Below are 21,250 nucleotides of genomic sequence, written 5' to 3'. Positions count from 1 at the left end.
AGTCAGAGGATAGGAACAAACAGAGTTAAGTAGATGGAAACCCTCTCAGCCACTAAAAGGAAGCTAATGATGCAGACATAAAAGCTTTGCTCGGCCTCGGACAGCCTGATCGCCCCTCAGGTCTCCACAAAGCTATAATGTTTGGTTTGATACTGTCTCTATTTCTGCTCCTGTGTTCATTCAGAAAATTACAAACACGAAAAAGATCATTCACACACAGAGTTTATTTACAGTTAACAGGTACAGTGTGTACAAGTGTTAACGTGTGAACGGCTCTGTTTACTGAAGTGATTGTGAGTGTTTTCAGTGGGGAGTACAGATGCTGCACAGCTGCTGCAGAACAAACACGTCTCCATTAGTGTTAAAAGCTTTTCTCTCCACTATATCACAAGACTCATTTACTGGAGAAGTGTTATGGGCTCTGAAAATAAAATGTGGATGCAACAAATGCTCAAAAACGCAAGGAGACTCATTTACATGTAACAAAGCAGTGAGACACAAAAGTCACAACCTTTATAGAATGATAAATGTAATTAATCAGTGTAAAATAATGAAAAGAAGCTAATCCAAAAAGAAGAGGCGACCGCAGCCAAAAAGATTTAAAAGCTGGAAGGAGAAGGGTCAGTAGGACCGAGTGTCTTCCCCTCAACTGTCTGACCATATATAATATTCCAAGAGGACACTGGAAGATAGAAAACAGGACTACTGGGAATCTCCAAACCAGTCAAAAACAACAAAATACAGCAATCTTAATAAGCCGGGAGAGAAAGGGGGCTGTTTTGGGAAGAAAGCAGCAGGGAAAAAACAACTCCTCACTTTAAGTTCCCCAGAGTATGTGTGCCCACCTACACACCCTTAATTTCCCCTCTAAATGCCCCCCTCCCCTCCCCTCTTGCTCCTGCACTCTGGTGAGCTGCAGGCAGAGGGAGGAGAAAGACCAGAACACCAGGGAAAGAGTGCCAATGTAGTTGTCCACAATGTCAAATTCAAAAACCACATTGCTCGTCATTCCCCTTCAGTTGTAGTGATTTGAAAATTCATTCATTTTGAAGGACTAGTTTCTGTTTTTGTGCTGCTGTCTCCAACTTTGCTTTCTCCGAGGCTTCCCCCTCCCCCGCGGCGCTGAGACGACTGACCACACCTGCTGCGGATCTCTAATCATCACACTACTTCACCGCTGCTGCCTCTCATCTCAGTGCCAGCGTATTGTCTGCCACGCACAGCGGTACAAGGCTCCCTGACTACCAGTGACACTCGCTAAAAGATTATTGATTAATCTCCAGGGCTTTCTTGTGAATGATTCTGACTTACCTGTGTTTCCTTTTTCCTCCAGTGCCTCCCTCCACACCTCGCACCAGCCCTGAAACCCAGCAGCAGCACGCTCACTCTCACTCCCCTGAAAAGACTCTCATTCACCTGGACTCCTGGATCAGCAGCACTCTCACTCTCCCCTGTGGGAAAAGAAACCCTCACTCACCAGGACTCCTGGATTCCCCCCTCCTTCCTGAGCACATTTCAATAAATCTGTTAAACCTTTTTCATCTGGTCTGCATTTTGGGTCCACCATACCACAACCTTAACATCAGTTCAGGAACAGGATGAAAAATACTAGGTATACTGAATTGCTCTTTTTAACACCCAATGGACACCTTTAAACCATGCTTAAGCATTGGAATGAAGGCTACCATTTCAATGAAAAGATTTAGCCCATCCTAAACGTTTGTCTTGCCAGATGTAGGTTTACCCTAGATCACTGATCATCAACTGGCAGCCCGGGGACCACATCAGGCCCCCCAAAGCTTCCTGTCCGGCCCCTAAAAGATCATTAAATTCAGAAAAGGAAGATTTTAAGAGAATCTTTTGGCTTTAAGTGTCTACAGCTGTTTAATCCAACCCACAAAAAATTAACATTGAGGTAGTTTTAGCAGGACTTACCATTTAATCTGTTTTTACAGATTTACTGTCATAATTATTCCATATTTAAAAAAGGGTTTAGGTTGACAGAAGTACTGCAAAAAAAGACCGGATAAGATGGTGAAAAGAGGTTAAAATGTGGCAAAAACTGGTTAAAGAGGAAAAAAGGCACAAAAGTTATAAAACAATGGTTACAAATTACAAAAAACAGTGCAAGAAAGTAATGAAAAGGGGTTAAAAAGTGGCAGAAATAGAAGAAAAGTGGCAAAAATTGATAAAAGAGTGGCACAACGGGGATAAATCATGCAGGAAAAGTGGTTTAACGGTGGTTAAAATCTTTCAAAAATTGGGTTAAAGTGGCAAAAGGGGGCAAAGAGTATCAGAAAAGGGTTAAAAGTGTCAAAAATGGGTTAATAGTTGTGCTAAATCACAACTGGGGAGGGCCCATTCTCTTGGATTTCAGGGGTCTGTCTGATTCTGTTGTCTGTTGTCTCCTTATGGCCTGCTGCATTATAAATAATAGAGATAGATCTCACTGGTAATGACTAAAAATGTTTTGAAAAAAATACAAATACTACTACAATAATATTTCAATCAGACAAACATATTTAATTTTTTGTGTATTTGAAAGTCCGGCCCCCAGAGTTTCTGTTGAGACTAAATCTGGCCCTCGTGCAGATGTACTTGATGACCCCTGCTCTACATCTTTCACAGCACCAGGTGCTGTGAAAGTGGGCTCTCTGACTGGCAGGTAAGCAGACCAATCAGAGAGCCAACAAAGAGTCAATGAGGGTTTACTAACACTAGGCAGTCTGTGTGAGTTTGACTGATGTCAGTGCACTCTACTGTGCTCAAGCATGGAACACTTCCCTGGACCTGGCACAATAGAAGAAGTGGGATTACTGCTGGTGCAACATGGACATGATATACCATTGATATGACCACTCCTCTTGACAAATATTTTACCTTCCTTAGACTCTGCATATGCATATGAAGACATTACATTTTGGATTACCTACAGCATAGTCATTCTGCTATAGAATTATTGAGATAATGTCCTTTAAAGTTTAAGTTACGTACTTAAAATGTTGGAATGCATTGCTGTTTGGGGAATTTGCTCATAAATTTAAAGTATTTTCATGAAAATTTGTGGTTTGTTTGCCAATTTTGGAGCGTTTGAGAGAAATTTGCTTTGATTTATTTATTATTTTATTTATTCATTTATTGCATTTTCATGGGAATTTGGGAAATTTGTGTGAGTGATTGGAGATTTTTCTTAAATGTCCTTTGAATATTTAAAGAATTTTCAAGTAGACTTCAGGAAATTTGTCTAGATGTTTTCCAACATTTTCAAGGAATTTAGGGGAATAAATTAGTGTTTTGGGGAATTTTCTAAGACATTTATGGAGGAATTTGCTTGAAATTTTTCAGGAATTCACGTGACATTTTTGATGGACTCCTTAGGTTTTATCATGACATTTCACCGAAACATTTGGTAAAAATTTGAGGTAGGTACTTTTTATGGGACACATTGAAATAATTTATGGAATTTCAATAAAATTTTGAGGAATTTGTGTGGATTTTAGAAAAGAACATTTAAATTTTTCCTACATATCCTAAATAAGTTGGAGAAACTAAAAAAGCATTACAAACAAAAGCTTAGGTCTCAGGAAGTTAAACAATAGTGGAGTGTTAGAGGGCCACATCTGACCAAAAGCAACTCAAAATAAAGTTAGTAGGGTAGGGTTACTGTCCTGTCATCAGTAAAATTCTTCATTGTTCTGACCCTGAGACTGTGCTGCTTGTAAAGTGTGTGTGTCTTATTATAATATGATGATGTATTCATGCTCAGGTCCTAATGGGCTTAGAGCAGGGTGATTGTAGGCCGGCGACAGATGGGGAGACGGGACATGATTGCTACTGCAAGCTGACTCTTGTGTAAGCATCTTTAAATACTCATCCTTAATAATGGGTATAATCTGAAAGTGACTAAAGAAATAAAATAGCCCTACTAATTTAGTTTGCATTTGCCTGTTTTGAAGTATCTAGAGTTTTCACTGGTTAGATTGCAGAGCTAACAACACACCCAATAGCATCTTAAATGATCCATACCTAATCTAAAGAGACAATGCAGTATTAAAGTAATGTGAGACAACATCTGTTGATGTAATAGAGGTGTGTGTGCTGGGGCTTCTTGTTAAACTTGTTAAATGTGTTAAACTAATCCGGTCTTTTTGTGTTGTTCCTTGTGTTTTTATAGTGAAGAGCACACAAGCCTCTCCCTTTCTTACAGACTATCATTTGAAGTTTACACTGTTTAACACCGCCCTCTAGTGGCCGTACTCAAATATGATGGTTTCTGAACTGTTTTCTTGCTTTTTCATTTTTGGTAAACATGACATTTTCATAAATATAATGAGAACAATAATAATAATAATAATAATAATAATAATAATAATAATAATAATAATAAACAATAAAGGATATTGGTGTGAACTTTTCTATATTGTTTTTTGCACTTAGAGAGTGTATGTTCACAGCGGAAGTACCCCAGCACGGTGCCGTTTCATCCCCAGAAGATGGCGCTAGACATCTTTATTGTCACTGTCATGTACTGCTGACTGGACACAGGATGTCCAGAAATAAGCACTCCATGTTTTTAGTATGTTTCTATATTTTTATATCAAAATTTACTTTATAATGTTGACATTAATACAGGAAATACATCCTATGTTCAACTTTAGTGCTGACCATGCAATGGCCTTATTTCCCTTTCAAGCAAACTAACCTGTCTCTGCTTGGAGCTGGCATGTGTTTGTCTCTGCTAAAGCATAAACAATAGGCAGTAAACTTTAAAAAGATCATGGCACCAGGCTCCACACATTGACAGACGACTGACCTCCAGTACCTCCTTCATGCCTTTTCTTCTTTTTCTCCCTCTTTTCTTCACTGAACAAACAACAAATAAGGCAGGTGCTGTAAATTGTCAGCCTCTGCCTTTCTTTAGGTTGCATTTCTGTGCCTCTCCTTGGTGAAAACCAACATTCACATTCCCAAAACGTCAGTACCGATGCAGTTCATGGGACCTGTAAGCTGAATAGTAAACATTATTCTTAATGTATGGATGTACAGGGTCACTGGTCACTATGGTTTCAGTTAAGCACCTTAAGGACCTTTTAAACAGAAGGTCAGTAGGAGGAAAAATATACAGCTGAAAAATTCAATTTTGTGCTAGTAAAATACAGTACCTAATCATTTACATCAGCTGATTTTAAATCTGCTGATGTCTTTTGACAAAAGACTTTTTTTTTTTTTTTGGTCTTTTTAAATTTTCTACATTTCCCAGAATTCCTTGTTTAAATGTATTCATTGGATCATAGTCTGGGGTTGATTAAAAATGCTACTTTAACAAAGAGGAGCATCATATAGTGCAGTTATGTCAAACAACATTTCAGTGTGTGTACAGTAAACAATACTAAAAGTGGGTATAATGTGTTTTATATAGTGGGACACAGGTCTAACTTGCGTCACATGTTGTGCTGTTAGACTGTGGTTGACAAACACTGTAAAATTCACCTCCATTGAACCAAACCAGGAAACAGCAGCAGAAGGATGTTTAAAATTGTGACAGAGCTGTTGTGTCATATCTGTGAAACGTTTCATTTTGGTTTCAGGAAGTACCACAGCACTGATCAATGTGTTTTTAACAGCAGCTAATAGTAGTACAAGGTATGGATATTAAGTAATGAGACTGTGCTTATAAGGATATATGTTGTATATTAAAGGTTGGGTATTCACACACAATTTCTGTAAGTGTCCAATAAGTGACATCTTTAGTTCACTGATTGAAATGCACATTTTTGCTAAGGCATCAGAAATGATAAGCTGCATAAACTTTCATTTTTATGCAGATGACTTACAGCTCTACCTTCCAAAGCCCACAGTCACTACAATTACTTTTCCACTGCCTTAAAGAAATAAAAGACTGGCTGGCTCAAAACGTTCTACTCCTAAATGAACAAAAAACTGAAATAGTCCTACTTGGCCCACCAGACTCCAGCATCACCCTAAAGAAAGATCTTGGCCCACTATCATCCCAGCTTCAACAATCTGCAAAAAATCTTGGTGTGATTTTTGATTCCGCTTTTAAGTTTGACAAACAAATAAATTCTGTAATGAAAGGCTGCATTTATCAACTACATGCCTTAGCAAAAGTTAAACCGTTTTCATCTTTTACAGACACTGAAAAAATTATTCACACTTTTATAACATCACAGCTTGACTACTGTAACTCCCTCTATCTGGGGGTCAGTCAGTCCACTTTGTCTCGCCTGCAATACGTGCAAAACGCCACAGCCAGATTTTTAATAGGTACAAGCAAACAGGAGCACATCACCCCTGTACTCGGCTCCCTTCATCAGCTCCCAGTTGATTTTAGAATACATTTAAAAATGTTATTGCTGGTTTTTAATGCTCTGCAATGACCTACCAAAGGAAACTGCTGACTGTGTGTTTTCTCTTAAGTCACTTTTGAAAACATATTTTTACCTAAGAGCTATTACTAACTTTATGCAGGTTTCAATCTATAGGATGTCATCAAAATATCTGTTTTTCTTACTTTTTGTATTGTATTGTTTTTTGCACCAAGCTGGTGCATAAACTAAACTGGTCCATGGAATCTGCTGATTTTAATCTGATCTGCTGTGCATGTTTTATGTCGTGTAAAACACTTTGAACCGTCTGTTTAGAGAGTGCTTTATAAAAAAGATGTATAATATAATTATTTGAAAAAATATAAAATTATTTGCAAATTGCAGTATTTGTCAGAAAAAAAATCTTTAAAACAAGCAACTTGTCCAAAAGCCATCAAAGATTGACATTTAAAGGTAAGTCTAAAAATGTGTCGTGCAATTTAAAAAGGAGTAACTGATAACTGATAATCCAGACATCAGAGTCCCAGCTGCGATGCGAGCCTCCTTAAAGGATCAAATACTTAACTTTCATTCTTCCAGTCAGAACTTCTTGTGTTTGTTCTGCTTTCAGTTCTCTATGTGCTATACTAAAAATAACACTTGCAAAAACATTGTCATAAATCTTGATATTTTGTTTGTTTTTGTATGAAATCTTGTTCAACTGGCAGCCATGTGTTCACTTTCAGCCAAGAAGCAGCTAAAACAAACATGAGTGTGGAACAGATGCAGTCTGTCCATGAGTATGGACCGACAAAATAGGGTGTCCTGTCAGAGAGAGTGGATGTTACTGAAACTGGAGATGTTGGATAACTATGTGTTTCCCTAGAGAACAATCAGTGACCTGACCTGCATTAAGATAGGGCAGACTACTTCTTGGCCTACTTTTGCCCTCCTGTTTTTAACATGCCATGTTTTGTTGACATGTCAAATTAAGTGTGAAGTTATAGAGACAGCCTCTATTGCAGCTGCTTAGCTGAGTGTCTAACTAAAGTGTTAATGTGATCTGATGCAGGGGATTGTTTGGCACTTGTTCTCTGTGACATTATGTCAACATACAACACAGAAGCCCATCATATCCTGAAGTGTATTTCTGTAATTAGATGTACATATCAGGCATCAAATGGATTTTCTTGTAAATAAAAAGGTGTATGTCTGTAGGTAGGAATCTGTCTCTGACACATTACTACAATCTTGTGCCGTCCTGCAGGCTTTTGTCCAAGGGCCTCCGCTGTACTCTGCTGTGGTAAAATTCAGTTCAATCATGAGAGACTTAATATGAGTTTACCAATAGTCTACTTTACAGATTCTAATAAAAGAGAAATGCGCAATGTCTTTGGCGATGAGAATCCATTGTGATAACTTGATGTATTCAAAAGGGGTAGTGAGGCAAACAGCAGGAATAGGATACATACTCTCTTTGGAGTCCAGACACTAGTGGTGGTGTTAATGAGGTATGCAGGATCAGATGAGGAGTAGACTTCTGAGGAGCTCAACCAGGAAACCAATGAGGTGGTTTGCAGGATAAGATGAGAAGAATATCTATGTGGATCTGGACTAGATGCTGATGAACTGAATGGAGGTGGCTGGGGTGGAGGAGGGTTGCAGTGTCCACACAGAAAGGAGAGGGTGACTGTAAAAGAGAGTACAACAGATTTATAATATGACAGGTGCATGACTGAGGCTGTGGCAAATTCTGATTAGCTTATTATTTTTAAGAGTGTATGTCCATAATCAGTCGATCAGCGGAGCAGGAAGAGAGAATAGATTGGAGAGGGAGAGATATGAACGAGTGGTGACTAATGAGTGAGTAGAAACTGTCTTCATGTTTGAACTTCTGCTGAGCTCCATTCATCGAGTAATAGGAATCTGTGCTGAATTGCTGCAGTCTTTCTTTGCCATTTGCCATGAATAAGTGATTTAAGATTTAAGTTTGATTGATTAGTTCTAAGCTATTTGCCTATGTTAATTATTGTACAAAAACACCATAAAATGTTTTCAAGTCCATACCTCTCTCTTAGCCTCATGTTTTCAGACAAAAAACTGCCCCTCACTGCTGCTGCTTCTCTGTAGGATGCCTGAAATGCATTAGAGATTTTCTCCATGGTCCATATTTTATTAGTGCAAGCTTCATATTGCCACCCACAGTAAGACCCATCTGCTCCTGTCTTGGTGTCTCAGCTCATGTATAGTGGCGTTCATCAAATAAACCCTGAGAGAGAGATCACCCCGTGGTGGCCTCCCAGGCTGTCAAACCCACCACTGGGTGATGACTTAGGGGGCAAATTGAAATAATGTAAACCTCCAACGTTCATGTGTGAATGTGTCGAGGATATAATGTAAACTGATGATGAGTGCATGAGGGAAAATAGGTTAGAGAGACAGTCAAGAGAGAAAATAGAGGCTGTTATAGAAAATGAATTGTTACCTCACACGAACTTTTTCCCTGCATCCACATTATGCATTATGTTGATGACAGGACACTTTTAACAGGATCTTTAAACACTACATAAACCATACCATGACCCAAGATTTCCTTAAATGCAAATGGTCCATTAATCTGACATTTCCTCTTTGTGTCCAACAGTGCAGACTGATCAACAGTGATTAAAATTCCTCTCAGTGTTCACCACATGTACTTTGAGCCAATAATATTTCACTGTGGAGTTATGCATCCTGAGACTGGGAGCCAAAGGTTTAATGATCTGAATCAAACAATATTTGGACAAAATGAAAGGTTGCTACAGCTCAGTGGAATAATTCAAGTTACTTGTCAGTGTTTCCTTTGGAGGAGCTCTGATCAAATGCATGTCAATGTCTTGTGCTCAAACTCTTTGATTTATTTCACACACAGACTTGAAAAGATGTCAGAAAAAAAAATCAACTGGAATAGACTTTGGCTGCTATAAACTACCACAGACTGCTCACCATAACTGAACTTTTTATCACTTTCATCAACATAAAACAATATTCAACGTATTTTTCATGACAAAGAAAAAACTTTTTCTGTGATTAGACTAAAATAGGTCTTGACATGTTTACCAAATTTGCTTTGAACACTGCAACTTGGCTTGTCTGGGACTGGATTTCAGATGCAGTGCTTTTGGCTTGTGACAAAATTAAAATAAAATACACTATATAGACAAAAGTATTTGGTCATACCTGTTAATTATTGGATTGAGGTGTTTCACCCAGATCCGTTACCACAGGTGTATAAAATCAAGCACTTAGCCATGCAGTCTCCATTTGCAAATGTTTGTGATACAAAATGGGTTGTTCTGAAGAGCTCAAGTGGGTTACTGTTATGGATGCCACCTTTACAATAAGATGATTTGTGAAATTAATCTCTGCTGGATATGCCACGGTTATTAGTAAGTAATACAATTAGAAAGTAGAAGCATTCAGGAACAACAGCAACTCAGCCATAAAGTGGAAGACTACATAAAGTAACAGTGCAGGGTCATTAACTGCTAAGGCAAATGGTGCATAAAAGTCGCAAATACTCTGCTGATTCCATAGCTGAAGAGTTCTGAACTTCCACTGGCATTAACATAAGCACAAAAACTGTGAGGCGGCAGCTTCATAAATGGGTTTCCATGGCCGAGCAGCTGCATGCAAGCCTCACATCACCAAGTCCAATTCAAAGCATCAGATGGAGTGGTGTAAGGCACTGACACTGGACTGTGGAGCAGTGAAAACATGTTCTGTGGAGTGCCAAATCAAGCTTCTCTTTTTGGTATTTAGATGGGTGAGTCTGGATTTGGCAGATGCTGAGAGAACATTACTTGTCTGGCTGCATTGAGTCGACTGTGAAATTTGGTGGAGGAGATATATACGTAGTATGGGGCTGTTTTTCAGGGTTTGGGCTCGGCACCTTAACTCCAGTGATGGGCAATCTTAATGCTTCAGCATACAAAGACATTTTGAACCATGTTATGCTTCCATCTTTGTGGCAGTTTGATGGCTGCCCTTTTCTAAAAGCACTCCAAAATCTTGTGGAAAGCCTGCCAAGAAGAGTGGTGGCTGTTATAACTGCGAAAGGGGGGACAACTCCATATTAAAGTAAATGTATAAGAACATAATGTCATTACAGTCTCTGCTGGTGTAATGGTCAGGCGGCCAAATACTTTTGCCCATATTGTGTATGTGGGCAAGTATCAGGTTTGGTGTCTTTAGAGCTTAAGGCATGGACTCCTACAACTCCTGAGGGAAGGTTTTATTGTACACCTATAGCAGTCTTTAATTGGTGCTTTTTCCTTCAAAATAGCCAGGCAATAACTCATGCTTACAGGGTCCTCAAGATAGGTATGCATTAAATATGATGTATATGTTTTGAATTACTTTCAATGATTAAGACATGTATTTTGATAGATCTTGATTAGTAAAAAAAAAAAAAAATCCCTGGCCCTCACAGCAATGTCCGAGCTCTTCAAAAAGCCCCCAAATTTCTTCACCGGAAGCAAATTGTAGTTAGGTATAGATATTCTGAAACATAAATTGAAACATGGGGTGTTTTTTTGTTTTTTTGTTTTTTTGTTTTTTTTTGCTAATTTGTGCCACTAATGTGTACCGCTTGAACAGAACCATGCCATACTGTCAGGGGGAAGAAGATGAATCCCCCACATTTTTTGCCACACATTTTGATGACCACATGTTCCTCTAAGATTTACAAAAACATAAATGGTTTTGGATCGTCCATGTAAACTCTGAGTGAATCATGCCGACCTCTTAGAAGCCGTGTCCAATGTGTGGCCTCACCAGCTGGCAGACAGCTTGATGTCCTGCAGCAGAGTCCAACACCAACAGGCAGCAGATCAACAGCAGACTGTAGTTAAAGGCTTTTATTGTGAGATCTGTCTCTGCTTAGAAAACATTATGTCAAACCACAGTTTAAACTGGGACTGAAACACTTCCTACTACTGGAACCACTGGAGGATAAGGCCTGTTTTGTATTGAAGTATTGAAAAAATGAATGTGATTATAATACAAGGTTTTCAACAAATGACGGGCCATAGACCCCCTTTGGGCAAAGGGACAAGTAGACTAGCAGTCAGACTGTCGAAAATATACAGCATTGACTAATCTTTGAATGACAGTTTGACCACTTGTCCTTTTCCATATACAGTATCTAGACCAGCAGCATGGCTTCCTCTTATTAATCCATAGCTTTTCATCTTCAAAAGCTAAGTAGTTATTTCACAGATAACATAAACGTGTGTATGCAGATTTCCCACCTCATTCAAGGAAGATCTCCCATTTTGCCATTCTGTGCCAACCTGTTATAAAGTAATAGTGTCAGCAAGTTTGACAAGAAGTACCTTAAGTTTTTCTTTTTAGTCCAATTATTAAATCTATTATTCACTCAATATCAATAGCAGACAGCCAGATATAGCCACAAATAGCATGGGTTATCAGAAATAAGGCATCTTTAATTTTGATGACAGCATTTTAGTACAGTGGAAAAGATTTTGTTTTTTATCTTCATTGCCCGGGACAGTCTGCAGCTGTCAAATGTGGCTTAAAATATGCATCTGGCATCTGCTGTTCTCATCTGTGAACTTAGCATGAACCACTAGCATTTACCCCAGAGCCAGACATGTAGATATACTGCCAATCTAGTAGGCTATATACAGAAGTATGATAGGAAAACTAGCCTTCTCTTCTTGAACCAGGTGTGCATTCACAGAGCTGTCAGTCAGACTTTCACAGAATCCTGGATGTACCTGGTAGGTCTGCATTCTTGGAATAAACTGGCTTGGCATGACATCACAGGTAACAGATTAAATGTCTTATGATAAAAAAAAACTATCTTTGAAATGGTGAATTCAGTCAGTTGAGTTGTTTTGTTTTTGGGAGGCTAAATCATAAGCTAATGCTGTCCTAGCAGCAGCTCGCCTCAACTAGCTTAATAGCTAACTGTTTTAGCTGGTGTTTTATTTATTTATTACATTCCAGCCCAAATGGCTTGCTCTGATGAAATATTAACAAATTAAATTTTTTATTAGAGCATCTATGTGTATTCTTATATGCTTACAGAATTGATTCAATAAATAGAAATTGCAGGAAAAAATGTTAGGTGTTCACTAACAGGTATTAACATTAGCATAAGAAGCCACACTAGTGTTTTAATTCTATAAGCTCTATTCAAGGCAGAGTGACGTATTTCCAGTGGAAAATTAGTCAGCTTGACAACTTCCGCCCAACAATACGCGCTAAGACAAAACAGAATCTGCTGTCATCATTCTCCAAAAATAAACTGTCCTACACAGCGATTATTCATCAGTTTTTTTTGTTTATTTTTTTCGAATGTCGTTTGTGTTTACTCTTTATCATAATGGCATCCAAATGTGCTAAAATTATGTTTCAGAAAAGCTTGGGTAACTCATGCAAACAGTGGGTAAACTGCACTTGTTTCTCTCCTAAACCACAATGAATCTGCCATCATACACCATTCTCTTCTGTGTTCAATCTCCCAACCAGAAGACTGGGAGCTGCCCAAGCAAGGGGGACCCAACAGCAGTCAAGATGGCTGACATGGGCATTGCTATACATCCAATCCATGCCGGAAGTCCCAAGCGGAAGTTTCTTCTTCGTGTTGGACTCAGCTGCCAGTGTTTGTCAGTCTTTTTCGAGCCTAAGCCTAACCCTTGGTGCTGGATCTCAAATATATCACCTTCCCCACTGCCTTACCCTGAACCTAACCACTCAGGTTTAAATGCCTAAGCCTAACCTTAGACGTACGGACTTCCAGTTGAGACTTCCGGTATGGATTGGATGTATGTCGGCCATCTAGTCTGCATCAAGGTACTCTTGGCCCAAGCAGCAATCTCCGGTCCTGAAAAATGAAGCCAATGTGGAAGTGCAAAAAATTGCAATATAGCGAGTGTCCACTTGAGGCTGGCTGCAGGAACACTGGATGTCCCGTCTGGACACCTGTTAAACAGCCGGTTTTTACACTAGAAATAAACTGGTTTAAAGCCTGGTTTCAAAAACCAAAACGGTCTCATTAGCTAATGTCTTCATGTCCTCTCACTGTAGGGGGGTGAATTTTTTTGTACCACAGTGGTTTAGATTATATTTAGGAAAAACCTCACTGTGGACTGATTGGTGCGTCTCATGTGATTGACTGATAGCTTGACAGGCAGAAGCTACGTTTCTGTCAACCAGAATGCTAGCTAGCTAGCTGACAGGAAGTCCCGCTTAGTGGGCAGGCCGTTAGGTTGATCCAAAGTTCGGTTGAGACCGCGATTTCAATATGGAAGCCACCACGGATTGGCTTCAAGAGCAGTTTAAGTCCTGTTGTAAGCAGACATGACACAGGCTTTGTCCAAGTCTTTCTAGATTCTATGGAGCTGCCTAATGCCAAATGTGGAAATGATACATGCATAGAGCCTTGTCTTTGTTTAAACATCTGATATGTTGTTTATGTTCAATTAAGAATGAAATATGGGTTTATCGGATTTGAAATCACTATTTCTGGAGGTGTTCTTTTTTTTTTTTTACATTTTACAGAGTGCCCCAAATTTTTTGGAGAAGAAGCTGTAATTATTTGTACATTGCTATTTAAACATATCTAAATCACACAAAAACTATTTAAAAAGTGGTAAGTCTACTAGGACAGGACACTTTACATTGTGTAAGAATTGATTTTGTCTTAAATATTTGTTTTGTATGGGTAGAAATCCTTTAAATATGTATCGTTTTGGTTAACTTAAAGTACCTATTTAATCAAAGTATTTTTTAATGTTTAGATTATTTGAAACATGGGAACACTTACAAAAACAAGTCAAAACTTTAAGTCATTCTTCATCTTGCACATTGCTCACTAACATTCAAATCTTTCCAACACATTTAAGTTCCACACTCTCATTCTTGAAGGTGTCCAGTCAGCCTTTTTCCCTCAAACCAAAACACATGACCCTAACCAGATGCTCCCACCAGAATGACAGCCCCCCACTGATCCAAGCTGCTAATGAACCAAAGTTTCCACTGTGGCTCTATTTTAGGAAGCTGTAACTGCTCTACAGGGAATATGAAGACTTTCTATTTTGACCTCCTAGTAAGGTTTCAAAGGGTCACCACCCACTGACAATGGGACCATAGAGAGGGAACCTCCAGACCTCATGTGATTACTTATAAATATCCTGAACTACAAAGGAAATCCCTAATATGGACAATAATGTTGATAATTATTCAACTATGAAAGACTATGTGTAAACTAAAAAGCAATTGACTTTTTTCAGTGTTAAATCCTGAAATTTCTCTCTATGTGTCTATGGATCACTCTTTGACAGGATCTCACAATAAAATTTGACCCTCATCTTCCTCCAACACTCTGGACGATCTCTCCAGCATTCCTTCCTGTTTGTCGTCATGGTGCCGGTAGGACAGCTCCTCTATATAAGGTCCACCTCTCCTCAGTGCAGAGCTACAACGACAAAGAGATCACAACCTTCTGCTTCGACACAGCCAGGGAGGACGGACGATTAATCCTGATCACAAGAACTCAAATCAGCTCTGAGAGATAACAATTTTGTGACTGCAGATATTTTTGATTCTGCTCAACTTATCGAGAGAATGACAAACATGTCAGGGAGAGCTTTTTTCCTCTTCTTTGCAGCACAGGTAGGATTTGCACTGATAACAAATGCCATTGCTATAATATATTATTAAATAATTGAATGATGCTGTGTTTTTAGTATTTCATGAACCCAATACTCCATGTACTTCATGATTTTATATGTTTGAAACCTAAATATTTATTTGTGGAAGCTCTCTGATTTTTTCTTTGAAATAAAAAAAATCAAGACTCAAAGACAGGAGACTAATGATAATGAAGAAATGCTTGTTGATAAACCTTAAAAAATAGAAAGCATGAGACAAACAGTATGTGCCTGACATTACGGCTTAGAAAACACAGCTATATCTACATCTTAACTGCAGTTTTACTCATTTCATGTTGGTACAGGGAAATAAATATAAAAGAAAAGGTCAAGCCTGCATAGTAACACCATTCTAAGACTAAATTGTGTTGATACAACTTTGGATTTAATGAAACATTGCAAGTATTTTTAGAATTATTTTTAAGACATGAAGCAGCTTAGCTACCTTTTTCACAACAGTATCGCTTCATTCAAGAAATGCTGTTATAACTGCTGAAGTCATTGTTTGCAATCTTATCTTTTAGATGATAATGGAAATAATCCTACAAAATGTTCACAAGCATTTTTCTTATATACTAGTATATCTATGGTGCATAGTATCTATTTATATTTTAATGTGTAGTAGTGATTTCAGCTCAGATAAAGAGTGACTACCAACATTCAACATGACTGTGGTTTACTTTTCTTTGTCTCTAAGGTGTTCACACTGGCCCTGTCCCAGGTGTGTCCTCGGAGGTGCCAGTGCCCCAAGGAGCCCCCTATGTGTCCCCCTGGGGTGCCCCTCATCCTGGATGACTGCATCTGCTGCCTAGTGTGTGCCCGTCAGAAGGGGCAGGTGTGCTCTGAGATGAATCCCTGTGACACACGTAAAGGTCTGCAGTGTGAATACAGCACAGACATCCACAAAAGGACAGGCATCTGTGTGGGTAAGTGGATGAAAACACGTCCTGACACTGTACAAGTCCTTCTAAGAATATGGAAAATGCTACGGGACCATGAGTCTGTACACTTTTATTAATTTTTCTCTATTTCATCCTTCAGCTCAGGAGAGAAACGTGTGTGTTCTGGATGGTTCCATCTATCAAAACGGTCAGATCTTCTTCCCCTCCTGCAAGTACCAGTGCATGTGCCGAGATGGGCAGATCGCCTGTGTGCCACGATGCAATGTGGATGTGATGTTGCCAGGGCCAGACTGCCCCATGCCACGCAGGGTGCAGGTGCCGGGGGAGTGCTGCGAGAAATGGGTGTGTGAGCCCCAGGCTGAGGCCAGTGCTCTGGGCGGCTTTGCAATGGCTGGTGAGTAGATGAGATGAGATGGACCGTATTTACAGACACACACATGAAATCCTTTTCATCTCTCTTTGACGTTGTGCCACAGCAGTGTGAGACACAGAGTTGAAAGGTTATGTACATTTGTCTGACCTGATTGGTGGACAGGAGAAAGAACCATGGAGGGAGAAAAAAGAGGGAGAAAGAGAAAGAGCAGGAAGAAATGCAGAGGGAGGAAACAGTTTTTGCTTTAATGTGAAACAGTACTGTGATGACTTTACTACCAGTTAAATCAAATCAAAGTTCCTTTTACTATTTTTTAGGACAGTCATTTTTATTTGAAATAGTCATACACAGACAAAAATAAAGACTTATATTACATAGTTCCTTCATAATTCAGCAAACATAAACCGAAACCCATAATCTCAATAATCCCAACACTTTAAATAAAACAAACATTAAAGATCTATTTTTGAATGAGGTTCTACTATTCCTTGTGTTAACTTGTGTAAGAACCTATAAAGCATATATTACTATATTAGATTTTTAAAACTTTATTTTCAAGTGATCTGCTTGAGATGCAAAGGGAAAAACATTAAATGCCATTTCCTATCAACAGCTTGTGCAGCAGGCTGAAACTTTTACTTTGAAGGTGTTTTCTAAGTAAAATGGAAGGCAAAATATTGAATATATTTCCTTACCATCAGCATACTTTATTTTTTATTAGGTGTAATTATCATAAATCTTTTAGATGAGTGCTTAATCACTTTAAAATCTAAATGTAGCGTAGAATTTTATGCTAACATAATAAGATGTAATGTGTTTCTTTCAGCCTATCGTCAGGAGGAAAGCGTGAGCTTCGACAACTGGGACTCCAGTCTGAACTGTATTGAGCAAACCACAGAATGGGGCGCCTGCTCCCAAACCTGCGGCATGGGGTTGTCCACCAGGGTCACCAATAAGAACAGTCGGTGTGAAATGGTGAAACAGAGCCGACTGTGTATGATCCGACCTTGTGACGATCAGCTTGATCAGACTCAGCTGACTCAGCTTACACCAAAGGTACTTTTTGGGTTCTTTAGTGTTCTTTATGAATTGCATTTTTGCTTTAGTTTCATATGAATTTAAATCTTTCGTTTAACCTTCTACAACCATGAGGACATTACATTTTGGTTCCTTGCACTATTATGCTTATTTTTGCTTAACTTAGACCTGTTAGCCTCATTTGTGGACACTTTGTCTGCCATCTTGTGGCCACAAACTGCATTACAATTATCAGAGTATGTTAAAAATGGTCACAATTTCCACCACAATGTTTTACAGACAGCCGTGACACAAAACTGGTTAACGTACAAAAGCTCTTTCAATTTTATGATTGAAACTTGTTCATTAATGCTTGGTAAAGTTTGTAGTTTGATTTGGCGTGCAAATGTGATCAATTTGATAAATAGTAACAAGCTACATACCACTAAACAGAAAGTACTTGTCTCAGGACATCGGGACTTGGTTATTGTTTTAGCGTTAAATATCATTTAGAGAGATTTTGGAATGAAATCAGCAGTTTTCTGCACCATTCTAACTAATAGATGTTTAAAGTAAAATATAGTGAAGTAAAAATAGTAAAAATAAATCCACTACTCTCATACGATGATATTTTTGTTTTAATGACTTGTTGAAATTAAAATGTTTAATTTTATACTTATCAGGTCCTACTGATCCCAAAAAAATTTGTAGAAATAAAAAATGCCAACCAAATAAAGGCTCGGGTCTCAGGAGGATAAAGGGGCTTGTTGGACATAATAGGTACTGTTCTGCCATGGGATAAATTGCACATTTACTAAGTGCATTTCTCACTGTCTCCCTGCAGAGAGGAAGCAAGTGTCAGAGGATGGTGAGGAGTGAAAAAGCCATCCACCTTTCCTATAAGAACTGCACCAGTGTCCAGGCCTACAAGCCTCGCTACTGCGGCACCTGCACGGACAGTCGCTGCTGCACCCCCCACAGAACCAAGACTGTCCTAGTGGAGTTTAAATGTGATGGTAAAACTGCCAGGAGGCCAGTGATGGCCATCCTGACCTGCGCCTGCCACAGCCACTGCCCTCGAGAAAACGCTGTATGGCCGCCATCAGAGCTGGGATACAGTGGCATGAGGTTATAGACCAGAAAATAACTGAAAATCTGGTTATCAAGAACAGAAAGCTAAGGTTGAAATAGATGACTGTTTCTGTAAATCCAAGAGAACATGAGTTACATTAACTCTGAATTTTATGATTATGAAAAGTACAATCTAATGGCTTTAATTCACAGCACATTGACCAGGCAATAGATTCAATCTGCTCTTCTGGGTCAGAATGTCGAGTGTATTTTATGTAATAGGAATCCTCTTTCGAGGTTAAGAAATAGAGAATAATAGCTCTGTATGTCTCTCCTGGAGAGGGATTTTATTATGTAACATCCTGTGGACAAATATGTGTCATCTGCAGTATTTTGGTAGACATTAAGCACTTAATCCTTGCTTTACATAGATCTCTTCTTCTTTGGAGATCATGTAGAAAATACCAAACATTCAATAGTGACTTGTGTTGTTTGAAGATGCTCTTACTTTGAGGATATTAAGGTTACTTAGTATGGTCTAAGTTGTAAGAAGGTGCATAGCCAACGGTTAGCTCGAACCTAAAGTAGTGCCATAGTTCAGTATAGGCTTCTACTGGGATGGTTTCATTGCTGGTTATATTTGCTAATCAGGAATCATCATGATTTTCGTAAGACACAAGTAATCACAGTGAGTTTTGCTCAGTTTAAATTTTAGGCTTTATCTAAGTGACATGCAGTAATCTTCTCTTAACTTTCACTGACACAGCCATGGAAATCTTTCAACTATAGGACACATTTTTGAAATAGCTGGACTATGTACTCTGACCTCCAACAAACAAAAGGCTCAGTCTATGAAAGAGAGGTTGCTGTGGTGACTTTATGTCATTTCTGACATCTGCCTGAAAGCTTGCCTTGTAGTAAAACGCAGGTCTCTTGCCATCAGATGGATGATTTTTAAGTTTAAAAGTGCACATGAAGCTATTTTATAATGACAAAAGTTTTGTAAATACTTGCTGTATATTATGACAGTGTGTATCTAATACACAACTTAGATTAGTATCAGTGTAAACATGAATATGTATATTGGAATGTGGTATCGTTTTGCTTACTACTTGAATTACACTCAGTCTGTTTGTGTCTGTATCTGTGTTTGGATTATACTGCAATGCACAGCCTTTGAAAATAAAGCTGTATGTTTTTGCTACCATGTTTAGTTCTCTTTATTCAGATCATATTCAAATTTCTTCCCAGATGTTCTGTGTGGTGAAAGAGCACCAGGAAGTGCATACTACTTTTCACAGTTCTGCTGGCAAGAGTAATGAGGAATTTTGAAAATGAGGGGGCTATTAAAAGATTTTTAGGAAGCACTTTACACTTATAATAACTACATAATAGTAACCATTAGTAAAGTGTTCAAGACAGTCTGGCTGCAGACCACAGATTTCAGCAGCCCCTTCTCACAGACCATTAATGTGAGACACTATCATAAGCAAAGTCTGGCTGTTACATTCATGAAATAACACATTACAAACATTGCAAACTAAGAAACATTTCATAAATAAAAGAGACAAAGGTCGGGGTCTACTTACGGGATAAATTATGTATTCTTTCAGACATATGTATGGGTATTTGAATCATGCTGAAGGTGCAACCAAACAGAGCAAACCCACTTAGACAACCGTTTCTGCACAAATTTAATAAGCCGTGTTGTACAGGGACCCACCACAACTACCATTTTTTGTATGAGGCTGGACCCACATGAGACACAAAGACATGAGAATACACACATATGAAAAGAACAGGCATTTCCATGGAAAGCAATCAAGACATTTAAAAACCAGTACATTTTAGACCCAAACTTACATTTATTGTAATATCTGATGCTATTTATGCAGGTAAACTTCTGTCTTCAAAAGGTCTGTGATTCAGCCTTAAAGGGGACATATTTGCCCTTTTAAGACAAGTTGGTCTCAGAGGTCCCCAAAACATGACTGTGAAGTTTGTTGCTGAAAAAACACTTCAGTATAGTATTTTTGCATGTCTAAAAGCACTTCTGTTTCAGCCCTGCTCAGAACGAGCTGTTTCTGTAGCTTTAATTGGTAATTAGCTGTCTGACTCCACCCCTGACCACACGCCTCTCAGGAAATGGATGTGACACTCCTGGTTTTACAATGTTACAGACACTTTTATCCAAAGTTTAGGACCTGACTGGGATTTGAACCATCAATCTCCCAGACAAAAGTCAGCACAGTAACCCACTGAGCTATCCAGCATCACAGCTGGTTGCTGAGAGGAAGATCAGGAGAGGAGGGTGGAACTTTCTTCCAAGCGGGGAGGGCCAACCAAACCTGGGGGCGGGTGCTTACTCCCCATGTGACATCATAAGGGTAAAATCTGAGAACAGCTTGTTTCAGCACACATTTTCTGAAAGGTGAAGGAGAGGGTGGAAGGGAATGGATTTTTCAGGTATTTGAGGGAAATTTTGACAGACCAGAGGCACATATTTTGTTAGAAAAGCCTGAAAAAGTGATTTTTGCATAATATGTCCCCTTTAATATTTCCCAGCATTTCAGTGAACTAGTCTTTTCTCCTAATGTTAGTCTCATCTGTTCCTTTTACAGAGTGGGGAACTTGAAATTAATATGTAGAGTTCCTGTCTTTATTTTTCATAAACTGGTAATAATCCCAAGCACCTGTATCACACCGCTTCCCCAGAATTGCCTTACACTGCAGTGTGATCCAGATCGTTCCAGCAAAGTGAAAAGAGGTGCCGTGGTTTGTTTGCACCTTCAACAAAATGGTGCATGACCGAAGGTAGCACACTACTTCATAGTGATGGGA

General features: G+C 38.9%; 1 protein-coding gene across 1 annotated transcript; it reads left to right on the top strand.

Annotated features, from left to right (window-relative positions):
- Positions 1-14,829: 14,829 nt before the first annotated feature.
- On the top strand, positions 14,830-19,602 carry LOC121513197 (CCN family member 3-like). The gene is made up of 5 exons (XM_041792773.1): positions 14,830-15,008; positions 15,744-15,972; positions 16,088-16,342; positions 17,148-17,377; positions 18,183-19,602. Exons 1-5 carry the CDS (start codon positions 14,961-14,963, stop codon positions 18,471-18,473), a joined length of 1,053 nt encoding a protein of 350 aa, XP_041648707.1. The 5' UTR covers positions 14,830-14,960; the 3' UTR covers positions 18,474-19,602.
- Positions 19,603-21,250: the final 1,648 nt, after the last annotated feature.

Source organism: Cheilinus undulatus, linkage group 8 (genome assembly GCF_018320785.1).
Source record: "Cheilinus undulatus linkage group 8, ASM1832078v1, whole genome shotgun sequence".
NCBI lineage: Eukaryota > Metazoa > Chordata > Actinopteri > Labriformes > Labridae > Cheilinus > Cheilinus undulatus.
Note: the sequence above shows the minus strand (reverse complement) of the source record. Positions and strands in the feature narration are given on the sequence as shown.